The sequence below is a fragment of the Cajanus cajan genome, chromosome 5, assembly GCF_000230855.2.
Source record: "Cajanus cajan strain Asha chromosome 5, NIPB_CcT2T_4, whole genome shotgun sequence".
Lineage (NCBI taxonomy): Eukaryota > Viridiplantae > Streptophyta > Magnoliopsida > Fabales > Fabaceae > Cajanus > Cajanus cajan.
The window spans coordinates 47,256,712-47,272,742 of record NC_138521.1 but is presented as its reverse complement, the minus strand read 5'-3'; the positions used below and the strand labels follow the sequence as shown (position 1 = coordinate 47,272,742).

Below are 16,031 nucleotides of genomic sequence, written 5' to 3'. Positions count from 1 at the left end.
TATTAAAATAAAATATTATTCATACCTTTCTCAAACACATCCCAATTCTTTTATGTTTTTTTCCTTATTATCTAATTTTCTTTGTCAGTTCTTGATATTTAACTGATAGGAAATCTTGTTAGCTCTAATGTCTTAACTATTATCAGAAGAAAAAAAAACGTTATATCCTAGAAAACCTCCTTAAGTATTGTCAAAAAAATAAAATACCCGTTAAATTCCAAAAAAAATTTGCATCACACAAATAATTTTATGTTACAATACTATCACATATTTCGTGATTTTATGTTACAATACTATCACATATCTCATGCTACATTACTATCACATATTTCGCATTAATTACTTTTGTTCGTAGTTATACAAACTCGAGATTTCAAGATAGATCGATTGTGATTTGTTATCGATTATAAAGATGGACGTCAATAACAATAATATGATAGTGTCCACTACAAGATTTCCATGAGCCAATCAACTTCCCATTGTTGAAAGAAAAAGAACTCTTGAAAAAAAATGGCATATTAGCATCAAAACTATGTTCCCTTGCACATACAAAATATTTTCCCACTTTATAAAAATATGAATAATCAACAAAAAAAAAATCATATACTTAGAAAGGCTAATGAAATTCTCCCCCCCCCCCCCCTCCAATCAGCACAAGAAGGGGAAAAAAAATCACATCTATTAAGTGACCAATCCAACAACCTACTCGGTGGACCGTATTACTTTCGATCTCAGTTTCTAGTTTTTTTTTTTTTTGTGTACAAATTTATTTATACTCTTGCAACTCTCTGCCGAGGAGGTTGATGAGAAGTGCAGTGAGAATTGCGGATTTTGGATTCTTTAGATTTTTCATGGATAGCTTCAATGGCTTCCAATTCCTCAACAACATCTTTCATAGAAGGACGTTGTCTAGGGTCATTTTCTAAGCATTTTAGAGTAAGTTGTGCTGCTTGCCATGCTGCCTTGGGTGAATATTGACCCTCTATTTTAGCATCCATAATTGTTTTCAACTTTTTCTTGGAAGAAAGAAGAGGCTTGGTCCATTCAACTAGATTTTGCTGCCCTGTTGGGCGTTTTGTGTCAAGTGCTCTCATGCCTGTCAGTATTTCAAGAAGCACTACACCAAACCCATACACATCACTCTTCACATACAAGTGCCCTGTTGAAATATTCATACAATTCAAAGGCATGTTAGTTTGTGGTGGGTCAAACCATTAGACTACACTATTGCTTATCTTTAATCTACCTTCTCCAACTTCATTCTTCCACAAAGCATTGATTGCTTTAGTATTACATTTGGTTCAATCTTAATTAACTACAAAAAATGTCAATGCCCCTTGTTTTCACTTAATTTATTTCTTACTTTCAGAAACAGTCAAAATCAAGAAGTCAAGTCAAGTGACATTTTAGTAATTATATGTGAAAATAGTAATGAAAACAAAAAACATTTTGCCAAACCAGACAATTCATTTTTCGCTACATTTTACTTTCATTTCCTTGTTACTTGGCATAGCACCTAAACTTAGCTGTATTATGCCTTGTGAGTAATCAATAAAGTCAAAACATACATTTACAGCTGATTTAATCGTCAATTATGAGCAGATATATTATTTACCTGTTGCAATGTATTCTGGAGCAGCATAACCATATGTGCCCATGACCCTGGTAGTTACATGTGACTGTCCTCCAGAAGGTCCCAATTTAGCCAAGCCAAAATCTGAGATTTTTGCATTGTAATTCTGGAAGATACAAAACAATCTGTCATCAAAATCATCCAAGAAATTTGGCATAAAATAAATATCAATTTTGTTACTTAGAAAAGAGACATCATGGATATTCTCCAACTAGTCAACGGGTCTGGTATTGACAACACTTAGAAAAGAGACAATAGGAACAAAGACATTGCACTTTTTAGTTGATATTCTATTAACAGAGACGAACGACCTGTTTGGGTGGGCATTTGAAAATTTGATTTTTAAATGAAATTGATTGTGAGATTGGTTTTGAAGTACTGTGATTTATATTCGGTGTTTATATTCTAATTGCTAAAAGCCATTTAATAGAAAAGCTCGATACAAAATTTGTGAACCAGCACAAAAGCTATGTGAAGTTGCTTTAACTCAAAATCAGTTCTACACCTAGAATCAATTCCTCAACATGGAACCAAACATGTTAGAATTTACCTAAATTCATGTTAGTTAGTATTTCAACATGATTTTAGATGATCAAACGTGAACCCAAACACGCTTTTAAGTTTTCATACCTTTTAAATACGAATTTGGTTAGTAAAATAAACAATAGGGGTACAAATTCTTAAACTGTCTATTCATCCCAACTTGTTGATGCTACATTTACTTAGCATAGCTTCCATCTCCTGATATAAGGGAAAAGGTAGACTACAATACAAAAGAAATCAACCAACAGAAAATAACTGACCCCATCAAGTAGTATATTTGAGGCCTTAAAATCTCTGTATATGACTTGTTTTTCGGAGGCGTGCAAGAAAGCTAATCCCCGAGCTGCACCAATGGCTATTTTAAACCGTGTGCTCCAAGAAAGAGGTTCTATGTTGGGATTTCCTGCTTGGAAACATTACAAAGAAAATGAATTAAACTCAAATTCATGAGGAAGAGTTTTCTTTTACCCATTTTAATAGTATTCAAGTCATACTTCTGAATAGATGATTCTCCAAGCTTCCCTTTGACATGAACTCGTACACAAGAAGAAGCTCATCATCATCCCAACAATAACCCAATAGCTTGACCAGGTTCGGGTGAGAAAGCCTCCCTAAAAAGTTCACTTCTGACTGCATTTTCCAATCAACAGAAAAACATGTTAGATAATCGAATAGCTAGACTGAATTTATCACATGTAAAGTACTATGAGTTGTGTTCATGGCTACTTATAAGATTAAATGCAATATGACAACTGAAATCACATGATAGAATGACAAACATTCAGTCCAAGAATGCCTTGTTAATTGTTATGATTTTGTATGTCCTTTAAGAAGTTCATCTAATTATACCAACATTGTCAAGATAAGTTTTTAACGAGTATTTCTACGATGCATCTTCAACACAAATCCCGATTCACATGCGAACTCAAAGCAAACATACCGTTACTAACTACTTTTCTTAAGAAATTGTGTTAGGCTGGAATCCCACGTGTACAATTTAAAAAGCAGTTCCCTTTGCGAAATGGTAATGAGATGGCATCATACTTTTCAAACATGATGCAGAGAACATGTATTAATTTTTGCCCTTACTTGAAGGACAAAGTCAAGGGAAGATAGCACAAACAGACAAAACGATCCAAATTTTAAGAGTGAAATGAAAACGCCTATTTTGAACATATCATGAGTCAAGCGTTCGATAATGTGGAATTTAAGGCACCGTATTTTAATATCGAATGAATGGCAGAAAAACAGGTCATGTAAGTGGGGCCCACAACTCAATTTCCAACCACATTCCGCGACCACCTTGCGGACTCCGATTTTTTAATACTACAATTCTGTGGAATAACACACCCCGGCACAGCTGTGACTCCATATTGCACAACCAAGCATCACCACCACCACCATATTAATTAACACTTCAATTCTAAACACCCATTCAAAACCAAGTCTTCAATTCTAAACACCCATTCAAAACCAAGTCTTCAATCACCAAAAAAAAAAAAAAAGACCAGCAGATAATGATGTAACGACATAGCGTAACAACCTGTACAAAATTGATAATCAATGACACCCGCATTAATTTCGAACTAGGAAAACTTCATTGAAAATTCTTTGTCAACCAAAATAAATTTAGTGCTACCAATTAGCCAAAAAAAATAAAGACTGGTGGCTGCAGGTAAATGATGTAAGGACCCAACATTACCAATTCCGCAATATTAATCAGTGAATAGTGTTAACCCCGTTAGTTGTCACTGTAACTAATAGGAAATTCTTTTTCAACCACGACCCATAAAATGATAAAATAAGCACAGTCAATTAGTAAAAAAAATAAATACCCAATCAGAATTTACCAGTATAATGTCATCATCTCACCCCCAAATTACAGGAAATGATATCTATACAAACTTAACAATCATGTGAGAAAACAGAGTCAGAGAAAGCATAAGACTAATACTCCCTCCGTTGCCATTCATCTCATATCGCTCACGATTTTAGCATTCTCGATTCTCAATGTAATTTTAATTATTTTTTTTTTCTAATTTACATCTTTATAAATTACTTACCTACTATAATTAAAAAGTAAAACTAATTTAATAAAATTATATAAAAAGTGATATATTTATTTTTGTATTTTTAAAGAAAATTCAAAAAAAAAAAAAAAGAGGAGAAGATTAAAAGTGATTAATATCCTACACTCAATCCTTATCAAAAACAATCATTGTTCAAACTTTCCTTATTTTTTTTTTGAGTAAAAGTGGTTAACATGCAGAATTGATTTTTTTTTTTTTTTGTTCGTGTATTCACCGCCGACAGCAGTGACTAATCTCCTCGCTACGAGGGAGGCACCTCAGAGGGTAGGATAGCTGGACCCAAGATTTAACGTGGCTGCATACACAAGACAGGATTCGAACCCCTGACCTTGCTTAAGCGTGGATCAACCCCTACCGCTGAACCACACGCTTGGGGTTACCATGCAGAATTGATTAGACTTTATTTAGTTTTTGAGTAAAATTGGTTAATATGCAGAAGTGAATGGGATGAAATTGATGAGAGTCAAAAAGATGATTTTAAGGAGAAAAATTCAAAAGAGAAGGTGACCTGCCACTCTTGAAAGCCTTGCGTGCTTTGGGGGTTCAACTTTTTGATGGCGACGATCATGCCGGAGCCAGCTTTGGCAGGGGAGAGGGTCTTCTCATCGAGCCAGCCCTTGTAGACTCTGCCGAAGCCGCCTTCGCCGAGCAATGTGTCGGACTTGAAACTCTTGGTGGCCGATCTCAGGTCCCCGAAGGTGAACACCTTCAGATTGGGCCTCTCCAGAATCTGGCCATCGGGAGAAGGAAGCGGCAGAGGGAGAGGGAGAGAGCCTTGACTGTCGATGCTTCCGCTCGCTATCTCCGAGAATTGGCTCTTCCCGGCGCTGCTCGTCGTCGCTGACCCTGAGTACTGCGCTTGGGGGCGGCTCAGGGAAGAGGACTCCGCCGTCGCAGAGGAGAAGCACAGACCCATGTGATGTCACTTCTCACTTCTCAGATACTGCTTTTCGTCTTCGTGTTTGTGGGTTGGTTGAATAGAGACACAGAGAGAAAGAGAGAGAGAGAGAGATAACAGAACAGAACTGTCTTTTTCTATTTCCTTCTGTCTTCTCTCTTCACCATATCTTTCTTTCGTTTACCTGCGTTTGTAGAAACTTCAATGTTCCTTCCCGGTTTTATCGCTCTCACATCTCAAATTCTACTGTGTCCCGGGAGTATTAGTATTCGATAGTCAACGCTTACCAATTTTTATTCAATGATTTATTTACGTAATATTTTATTATATACATTGTTATTATTTCTTCACATGTTTTATCTTTGAATTTTATTTGTAGATTATTTAATCAATCTATTTATATTTTTTTTTTATATTTTTATTATATAAAGAGATATCTGTTTATTCTATGAGTAAATATATCTAGATTTACTTTATTCAATAACTCGTGTTCTATATCAAATTTTAACGATTTAACCGTTAAATTTAAAGTTCTTAATGCATAGATTATATCTGTAAATTTTTAAAATAAATTAAAAATTATTTGATACTTTGTTTTATTAATTCAAATTAATGTATAAAATAATTTTATGATTATCTATTAATTTGAATTAATGAAATGAAGTATCAAATAATTTTTTAATTTTTTTAAAAATTATTAGATTTGATTTGTGCATTAAGAACTTTAAATTCAACTATTGGATCATTGAAATTTAATGTAAAACATGAGATATTGAACGGAGTAAATCTAGATAGACTTACGCCTAGAGTAAATGGATCATCCTTCTATTATATAGTTTCATACTTTTTAACATATTTTAGTCTTATTATCTTAATTTTTATACTATAAATTAGTTTTTCTTTTCTATTATTTTTGTTCTTTTTCATCATTTTTAATGTTTTTATAGAAATAGTACATTTTTTTCTATTTTTATCTCTGTAATGATGTTTTACTTTTATTGTGTGAAAAATAAATATATTATTTATTTTGTAAATTAACCTTTTTCGATTAATTGATGTGATACTAGATATTAGAAGCTAGGAAAATCTAAAAGAATTTCCTCCCGAGAGCATTATCTATTTTATCTAAATTTAAAAAAAAAATTCTAATTTATAATTTTTTTTCCTGTTTATATTTATTTTATAGTATTTATTTCATGAATTTTTTTTTTATTTTCTTACTCGATTATTTTTAATTTCTCAAGTAGTTATTGAATATCTTCTATATCGGTAGAATGTTTAAAAAAAATTACATATTTTTCTTATAACTTCTCCATATTGAATAAGGTTTTATTAAACTTGTAGATTCTTCGGATCTTATTTTATGATTTCTTTTGATTTTGATATAACTATTTCCTCTAGTTCTTTTCTAATTATACATTAGTTATTTTCTTGCATTTCTAAAAGATTTTCTATTTTTCTATATGTTGTAATACTCCATGCATTACATTGATTTTATTATTTTTTTATTTATACTTTTTTCTTGCCATATATTTTTTTATTAATTTCATTTAGTTATTTTTCTATTTTATTACTGGTAAAATCTGTAATTTTATTTACAATATTTTTTAATATTGATATTATATTTTTTATCAATTTTTTCATCATTGATTCTAATATTTTATTCATATTGTCAATTGTTTTGTAATTGTCATTAACTTATATTAGTATTTTAGTATATGCAAATGTATAAATATGTTTATTATATATAATTAAAATTTATAATAAATTATATATAAAAATAAAATTAGGTTTGAATATATAAATTATTTAAAATTAGTATATATAAATATTTTAAACATGTAAATTATATTTTATATTTATGATAAATAATTTATATTATAAAAAATATTTTTATTTATTTTTAATATTTACTTTATAAATAATTATGATAAATAAAATTGAATTAAATAAAAATTTAAAAAAAATCTTACAATATCCTCTGATTGAAGAAAATTTTTCAAAAACACTTTATAAGATTAGAGATGTGTATTTAACATATGTGGGTGGACGTGGATTACATGATTTAAAGTTTCCATTATTGGATTTCTTTTGTCTTTATTAAGCTTTAAGCTTATTAGTCCACGTAGGAGGTACACCAACCCTTCCATCTTTAACAGTATAATAGGAACTCCCGTATGTTTATTATTTCACAACATTTCTCATTTTAAAACACATTGCTTATTGTTGATTAACTTTCATCATAAATTACAAAACCATAAATAAAATCTTGAATAAGAAATCCAACTTTACAAAAAAAAAAAAAAAATATATATATATATATATATATATATATATATATAGATATAGATATATGTGTGTGTGTTTTGCTAAATTGCATTAATAACATAGAGAATATATTTATAAATATGTGTTTGAAAGTGTTACAGATATTTATTTTAAAATATTAAATATTAAGAAAGTATTAATTACACTTTTCAACAGTAAAGAAGAAGAAAAAACTATAGCAGATGTATAACTATATATTGTAATTAATCTTTCATGTGAAAAAAATACTATATAATTATTTAATCATAAATAGACTGATTATATCAATTTTATAATAAAAATTAGTTAGTTGATCTATTTATTATCTATTGTAACTCTTTCTAATAAATACAAATAACAAATAAAGAAATTTTGAGTAATATGATTCTTTGTAATTAATGTGAACATTCAAATTAATAATACAATTATATAATCTTAATCAAATTAATTGATGATATTAATAAGATTTAATGATGATGCATTGTCTATTTAAAAAATTTACATTTTTTACTGATAAAAATTATTATTCATGTAACATTTAAGATAGTTATCGTTTAAGCTAATAACATGTAACAAAAAATGATTTGTAATTGTACTAGTAAGACCATTCGGCCACCAGGTGACCGATACCCAATTGGCACCCAAACGGCCGAACTAGGTAGTCGATAGCTGATCGGCCACCAGATAATCCGTAAGCCCAGATCTCCCTAATTAACAATTAGAGATTACCTCTAATTAACAGTTAAGGGCTAATTACACCAGTAAGCCGATTAGAGACGTATTACCTAAAATGGTAATCTTGTTGCAGGGCCCATGGAAGTCCGGGCCCATAAATGTCAGTATAAATAGCTCGTGTCATGAGGTAACGTCGGTGTTTATTAATTGCTATCGATATTTGTGTTTTGTCCTGACTTGAGCGTCGAAGTGCCTTTTGCAGGTACCTCCCCCTCATCGAAATATTCGATTGGAGCTCTCGTTCAGTCCTTAGAATACGAGAAGATTACCAGTGTGTCCTTCAGACATGTACATTTTGACGCCCACCGTGGGGCCGAACTGAGACATTTGTGAAGATTAACTGAGCAATGGTGATAACAAGGAGAACGAACATGGAAGATCACCAGACCGAAGAGGAAGAACGTGTCGAGGTCGTAGATGAAACCGATCTCTCCGAGACCGTTCATCTGTTGAAGCAAGAGATGGCAATAATGAAGCAACAATGGGAGAAGGATGCAAAGGAGCTTTCTGCCTTGAAAGCCGAAAATGAAGCATTGAAAAATCAAGATCCATCATGGAAACCTACTCACACCACCAACACTCAAACTCAAGGGTCCTATCAATCCCACGAGATCCACACCTCGGCCCCTCATGCGTTGGCGGTAGCACCCGAAAAGTTCCCCTCGGCCCTACCCACAGTTGGTCGTAATACAGACTTGGCAACTGTTGGATCGCACCGACACCCCTTCACCGCTTCCATTATGCAACTCCCTCTTATGGACAACTGGAAATCTTTGCCTATTGATAAGTATGACGGTACAACTGATCTTGATGAACATCTTGATGTTTTTCTGACACAGGTAACGTTGAATACCACCGATGACGCTGCTTTGTGCTGAATCTTCCCAACATCCCTCAAAGGCAGGGCTTTGAGTTGGTTCACTCGGCTACCGCCCAATTCGATCGACTCGTTCAACACGTTGTCATCTCAATTTACCATCCAGTTTGCAACGAGTCGTCCTCATAGCTTGACGTCTCTATCGCTGGTCGGCCTTCGACAGGACAAGAAGGAATCACTTCAGACATTCATGGATCGGTTTAACAAGGCAGTCTTGGAAATCCGAGACCTTAATCCCGCCGTTGCACTCCATCACCTCACAACGGCCTTAAAACCTAGACCATTTGTCAATAGCATTTGCAAAAAACCTCCTTCGTACATGAACGACCTACGGAGGAGAGCTGATAAATATATGCAAATGGAGGAGTTGGTTGAATACCACAATCAAGCTCGAGCTGAACCAGTAGGCAAACCTGACAAACAAGCAGAACAACCATACAGGGGGCGAGGCAAGGAGCTAACTCTTCGGGACAGACCTACACGGGGTCCGAAGTACACTCATTATACTCCCCTCAATGCAAGTCGAGCCGCGGTGCTTGAGCAAGCTCTCACATCGGAAGTGCTGGCAGTCCCGAAGAGAGCTTCCATTCCGCCACGCGCCGATACTAGTAAATCTTGCCGGTATCACCGCAATCGTGGACACTCTACCGAGGAATGTGCGGCTCTCAAAGACAAAATCGAAGATTTAATCAAGCAGGGACAGCTTCATGATTTCGTTGATCGGTCAGGCTCATCTCGGCCTCGCTCCTCGTATCAACCTCGACACCATGATCGGCATAGGCAAGACCGTGTTGAGAGGCCTCGGCGTGAACGAAGCCGGTCGCGAGACAGGAAGGACGACCCCACAGCTTCGCATAGGAGGGTCATTAATACAATCGCGGGTGGATTTGCGGGTGGAGGCTCCACTTCATCAGCCCAAAAGAGACACTTACGAGCCATCCGGTCGGTTCACACCGTGGATAGGCAACCTACCCGAAAGTTACCAACCATAACCTTTACCGATGCTAACTTTCAAGGCATTGACCCTGTGCAGGATGATCCAATGGTGATTAGTGTGGAAATTCACAATTGCATAGTCAAGAAAACACTAGTCGATCAGGGTAGTTCGGCGGATATTTTATATTGGAATACCTTCAAGCAGTTAGGTATCTCTGAAAAGGAACTAATCCCTTATGACGATCCCTTGGTCGGTTTTTCAGGAGAACGGGTAAGCACTAAGGGATATATCAAGCTCTTCACTCGCTTTTGTTTTGACGAATAGGAAAGCAGGGAAATTCAGGTGAACTATATCGTCGTACATGGCAACACATCCTATAACATCCTTCTCGGTCGACCGTCAATGAATATGCTAGGAGCAATTGTCTCGACGCCGCACCTAGCAATGAAATTTCCATCCAACAAGGGGAAGATCCTCACAATTCACGTCGATCAGAAGGCCGCTCGAGAATGCTATTTCGCTAGTTTGCGAATATCCCCCATGGAAGAGAGATAGTCAAAGTCCAAGAGGGTTCACGTTGTCAACCCTTTCGGCATTGGACGAGGCACCAGTTTGGGATCTTGATCCGAGAATGAATGACGAAGAGCACGTAGAACCAATTGAAGAAAAGATCCAGCTACAGATCGGTTCACATTCAACTCAAGTCACGTACATCGGCGCCGATGTGTCCGAAAAAGATCGTTCCGCCCTGTGCCATGTGATCATGGAGAACAAGGATCTTTTTGCATGGACACCGTCTGACATGCCCGGCATAGACCCAAGTTTCATGTGTCACAAATTATCAATATGCGCCGAAGCACGGCCGGTTGCTCAGCGTAAAAGGAAAATGGGAACTGATCAGAAACTCGCAATGGAAACGGAAGTCGCCAAATTACTTGATGCCAGGTTCATTCGGGAAGTCCAATACACTACGTGGTTGGCAAATGTGGTAATGGTGAAAAAGCTGAACGGCAAATGGAGAATGTGTATTAGACTACACTAATCTCAACAGGGCATGCTCGAAAGATGCTTACCCACTCCCAAACATTGATTGGTTAGTTGACGGTGCATCAGGGCATAAAGTTCTCACCTTTCTTGACGCCTATTCTGGGTATAATCAAATCCGCATGCACCCTCGTGATGAGGAAAACACAGCCTTCATAACTGACTCGGCCAATTATTGTTATCGGGTAATGCCCTTTGGGTTAAAGAATGCAGGCGCAACTTATCAGAGGTTGATGGATAAAGTTTTTCGACACCAACTCGGCAGGAATATGGAGGTGTACGTCGATGATATGGTTGTCAAATCCGAAGACCTTTCCCAACACGTAGCTGACCTTTCAGAAGTATTCCAACAGCTACGCAAATATGATATGCAGCTAAACCCGGAAAAGTGCGTGTTTGGGGTGTCAGGCGGAAAATTCCTCGGCTTCATGCTATCGGCCAGGGGCATCGAAGCTAATCCTGACAAATGCATGGCGGTCATCAACATGGTGAGCCCACAAAATCTCAGAGAAGTTCAAAAGTTAGCAGGACGACTCACGGCTCTGTCAAGGTTCCTCCCATGTTTGGCCGAAATAGCAAAACCCATCGTTGGATTGTTAAGGAAGGTGAAAAAATTTGAATGGTCTGCCAGATGTGAATAAGCTTTTCAGGCGTTGAAGCGACGCCTCGGCTCTCCCCCAATTCTGTCAAGACCTGATCCTGAGGCCGATATGGTGGTATACCTATGTGTATCAAACGAAGCAATCAATGTCGTTTTAATTCAAGAAAAAGAGGTGTAACGGCCTGTGTACTTTATTAGTCACATGCTACAGGAGGCCGAGACAAGGTATCAGCTCCTAGAGAAGGTGGCGCTTGGACTTGTTCACACGGCTCAGCACCTCAGGCAGTATTTCCAGAGTCATCGCGTCGTAGTCCGAACTGACTACCCGGTCGCCAAGGTCTTGCGTAAATCGAAGTTAGCTGGACGAATGATGGCTTGGTCAATCGAGCTATCAGAATTTGACATTATATTTGAACCATGAGGTCCGATTAAGTCTCAGTGTTTAGTGGATTTTGTTAATGAGTTGCAACCGAAAGGACATTTCATAAGTGACTGTTGGACGATGCATGTGGACGGCTCTTCTAACAACCAAGGCAGTGGAGCCGGAATAATTCTTGAAGCACCAACTGGGTTGGTACTCGAACAATCTTTGCGATTTGCATTCAAAGCCTCAAATAACCAGGCCGAATATGAAGCATTGCTGGCTGGGTTAAGACTTGCACAAGAAATTGGAGCTCGACGATTAATGTGCTAGACAGATTCAAAAGTTGTATCGGAACAAGTAAACGATAATTTTCAGGTAAAAGAGCCCAACTTGCTGAAATATTATCATTTATTTCAAAGAATGCGTGACATTTTCGATGAAGTGCAAGTAAAGCACACTCCGAGGGAACACAACGAGAGAGCCGATCAACTGGCTCGGTTGGCCAGCAGTACCCGAAAACCCGGATAGCTGTGAACTACACTTCACCTTGACCTTGCAACGCCGAGCGTGAAACCTACCGAATGTATGACGGTTGAAGAACCTACCCGAACGTGGATCACCAAAATAATGGATTACCTTGAACATGGTAGAGAGTCGTCCGACCCATCCACTACCAAGAAACTCTGAATAAAAGCAGCCAGGTATTCGGTCATGGGAGGAGAATTATACCGCAGAGGTTTCTCAGTCCCACTATTGAAGTGTATTGATTCGGCACAAGCGGACTATGTTCTGAGAGAAATTCATGAGGGAATATGCGGGTTTCACTCGAGAGGACGAACCTTAGCCACGAAGAATTGTTGGAAGAATTGTTGGAAGTCCTATGGGCCTATCGTTGCACTCCTCAGTCCACAACAAAGGAGACCCCTTTCCGACTCACATATGGTACTGACGCAATGAAGTAGACATGGTTGATGAAGTTCGCACCAAGGCCCAGATCATGGCCGAAGCTTGCAAGCAGCGAATGGCCAGGCGATTCAACTCTACACTCTCCAAAAGGGAATTTCATGAGGGAGACCTTGTCTGGAGGGTACAAGGATCAGCAAGACGCAACCCTAGAGAAGGCAAGTTAGCTGCCAACTGGGACGACCCATTCAGAATCTGGCACAACCTCCGGAATGAAGCATACAAGCTAGAAGAGCTTTCAGGAAAAATCATCCCAAGAACCTGGAATTCAACTCACTTAAAGACCTATTAGAGTTGATTTGTGTAATGATAAAATAGTCGATGTACACACACGGTGCACTCTTTTCCTTGATCGGTCTTTTCTCCCCTTATAAAAAATGAAAAGGGGTTTTGGCCGACAAGGTTTTTAACGAGGCACCCATAAATGATATATCAGTTTAGTTCTTCTATTCTGCTCTTCATCTTTTATCAACTGCATAAAATGAAATCAAACAGGCTTCCCTCCCGAGTAACCCCACTCGGCCAAGGATGTGCCTTCGGAATTCGTACAAACAGGCTTCCCTCCTGAGTGACCCCACTTGGCCAAGGATGTGCCTTCGGAATTCGTACACAGGCTTCCCTCCCGAGTGACCCCACTCGGCCAAGGATGTGCCTTCAAAATTCGTACAAACAGGCTTCCCTCCCGAGTGACCCCACTCGGCCAAGGATGTGCCTTCGGAATTCGTACAAACAGGCTTCCCTCCCGAGTGACCCCACTCGGCCAAGGATGTGCCTTTGAAATTCGTAAACAGGCTTCCTTCCCGAGTGACCCCACTCGGCCAAGGATGTGCCTTCGGAATTTGTACAAACAGGCTTCCCTCCCGAGTGACCCCACTCGGCCAAGGATGTGCCTTCGGAATTCGTACACAGGCTTCCCTCCCGAGTGACCCCACTCGGCCAAGGATGCGCCTTCGGAATTCGTACAAATAAGCTTCCCTCCCGAGTGACCCCACTCGGCCAAGGATGTGCCTTCGAAATTCGTACACAGACTTCCCTCCCGAGTGACCCCACTCGGCTAAGGATGCGCCTTCAGAATTCGTACAAACAGGCTTCCCTCCCGAATGAGACCATTCGGCCAAGGATGTGCCTTCGAAGTTCAAAAACGCAAGCAATCCGAGTGACCAATTCAACATTGCTGGAAAATGCAAGCAGTCCGAGTGACCAACTCGGCATTGCTCGAAAATGCAAACAATCCGAGTAAATCAACTTGGCATTGCTCAAAAAGACAAGCAACCCAAGTGACCCAACTCAGTTTTACTCAACGAAAATGTCCTCGAAACGACCCTACTCGGCCCTTACTGAAACGCATCTATTGATCGTTAACTTAGTCAATGTACATTATTTAATTCAATTCAGTCAAGGGTTTTTCAGCAAAAGTTACTTTTCATTGATAAAAGGTAACAAGGCTCTATCGGCCTTTAGTACAAAAGGGAAATGCTAAGACAATCATTCATTGGGGTTGGTGGCGGCATCCTCTTGCATTTCAGGCTCGGCCTCTTGATCGCAATTCGGCACTTCCGGCTCGGTTTCAGCCTCACCGTCCGAACCACCCTGAGTCTCTTCCTTTTCGGGGGCCTCGTTCGGCTCATCACTGTCAGGGATGGCCCCCTCGGGCATATCCCCGAATGACATGAAAGACCCTTGATAGAAGTCTTTTGTCATGTCAAACTCGAAGTCTTCCCTAAAACGGCCAAAGTGCCGCGCTTGCCGAAGGGCATGGCAAAATCCGGCTTCATGCTGAGCGACGATACGATCTTTAGCCTGCTCCTTAACCCGCTCTAGCTCGGCCTTTGCCTCTTCAAATTGGCGCTTCTCTTCGTTCGACGCCTTCTGAAGATCTAGCCGAAGCGTATCACTATTACGCCGCTGCACATCCAACTCGGCCGCAAGTTGTCGATTCTTCACCAAAGCTTCCTCGGCCGTTGCCATAGCCTCGGCCATCGCCTTATCAGCCTCCTCGACTTTTTGTCTTAAGTGAACCAACTCGCCGATTGGCTCCATGGCAAGGTGGTGCGCGAGTGCCAACGACCGAGACTGCACCTCACAAAAATACTTCCACTTGGACACGGTATCCAACCTGCCCAAAAACTCGCGACCATGTTCCGAGATAGCATCTGGCCGAACCAGCGAGTCGGCAGAGACATCCCCACTTAAGAAGGCCCTCGACATCAGCATGGGGGGCACACAAATCATTGTCCCACTTGGAGAGGACACAATGTGTTTTGCTTTCTTGGGCTTCTCCGGCCTCTCCTCGTTGCTTTTTCGTTTCGGCCCCTCTTGAGCAACCTCTTTTCCTTTCTTCCCTCTTCGTTGCTTGCGGCTTGGGGAGGGAGGGTTTCGGTTATCCTGCACTGGCCGAGGAGATTGGGCAATAGTCGAACTACCCACAACCCTGGAAGCTTTAGCTTGTTGCACCCGGCTGGCCAGAAGGTTGCGGATGTTGAACTCATCGGCTCCACTCGCCACCATGATTCCTGCACAAGTAGTCAAGTGAACATCAATATGAATTTAGCTTAAGGCCGAAATGGGAAAATCACGTACCTATCAAATTGTTCTCCCATTGGGGAGATTCAACTACGTTAATTAGTGACCTCGTCGGCAAGCGCCAAGGCAGTTGAAGCAAAAATTGTACATCTCGTAGCTCTTCGGCTGTGAGAAGCTCATCTGGCACTTCATGGTATGGCCGAGGGGCACGCGTCCAATACAACAGAAACAAGCTCCTCTCAATCTCATTCTTTTCTTCTTCGTATCTTTTTCTAAGTTTTATTGTAATTCAAGTGGTGAAAACATTGAATCAAGTAGTTGATTTCATTGCAAATCCCTGATCGTTCTTCTCTTTTACCTCAAACTTGAGCTACCCGATGTAAGGGAAGATAGATTTGGGTTTTTCCTTGTTGTGTGATGGAGTTGTTGGGTGATGTTGGTACTAAACACCAGTTGGATTTTTAATTTTTATGGCTAAGTTGATTGAATTTGGTGAATAGATGTGTGAAGGTTGGG

At 38.9% G+C, this 16,031-nt stretch overlaps 2 protein-coding genes across 2 annotated transcripts; one reads left to right on the top strand and one right to left on the bottom strand.

Annotated features, from left to right (window-relative positions):
- Positions 1-500: 500 nt before the first annotated feature.
- LOC109807025 (putative serine/threonine-protein kinase PIX13) lies at positions 501-5,377 on the bottom strand. The gene is made up of 5 exons (XM_083075273.1): positions 4,775-5,377; positions 2,671-2,806; positions 2,437-2,579; positions 1,616-1,739; positions 501-1,159 (listed from the first exon to the last, which is right to left on the bottom strand). The coding sequence occupies exons 1-5, from the start codon at positions 5,180-5,182 to the stop codon at positions 771-773; spliced, it is 1,200 nt and encodes a 399-aa protein (XP_082931399.1). The 5' UTR covers positions 5,183-5,377; the 3' UTR covers positions 501-770.
- Positions 5,378-8,577: 3,200 nt separating this feature from the next.
- On the top strand, positions 8,578-10,575 carry LOC145958027 (uncharacterized). The gene is made up of 3 exons (XM_083074479.1): positions 8,578-9,045; positions 9,190-10,290; positions 10,345-10,575. Exons 1-3 carry the CDS (start codon positions 8,578-8,580, stop codon positions 10,573-10,575), a joined length of 1,800 nt encoding a protein of 599 aa, XP_082930605.1.
- The last annotated feature ends 5,456 nt before the right edge of the window (positions 10,576-16,031 follow it).

What these genes read in the sequence shown, in the direction of transcription:
- LOC145958027 (XM_083074479.1), top strand. Translation starts at nt 8,578, where the DNA reads ATGGAAGATCACCAGACCGAAGAGGAAGAACGTGTCGAGGTCGTAGAT. An exon ending in TTGATGTTTTTCTGACACAG is followed by an intron (nt 9,046 to 9,189) that starts GTAACGTTGAAT and finishes TTTACCATCCAG; the next exon opens with TTTGCAACGAGTCGTCCTCA. An exon ending in TCGGTTTTTCAGGAGAACGG is followed by an intron (nt 10,291 to 10,344) that starts GTAAGCACTAAG and finishes TTTGACGAATAG; the next exon opens with GAAAGCAGGGAAATTCAGGT.
- LOC109807025 (XM_083075273.1), bottom strand. Translation starts at nt 5,182, where the DNA reads ATGGGTCTGTGCTTCTCCTCTGCGACGGCGGAGTCCTCTTCCCTGAGC. An exon ending in CAAATATACTACTTGATGGG is followed by an intron (nt 1,740 to 2,436) that starts GTCAGTTATTTT and finishes TGTATCTTCCAG; the next exon opens with AATTACAATGCAAAAATCTC. An exon ending in TCCAGAATACATTGCAACAG is followed by an intron (nt 1,160 to 1,615) that starts GTAAATAATATA and finishes ATATTTCAACAG; the next exon opens with GGCACTTGTATGTGAAGAGT.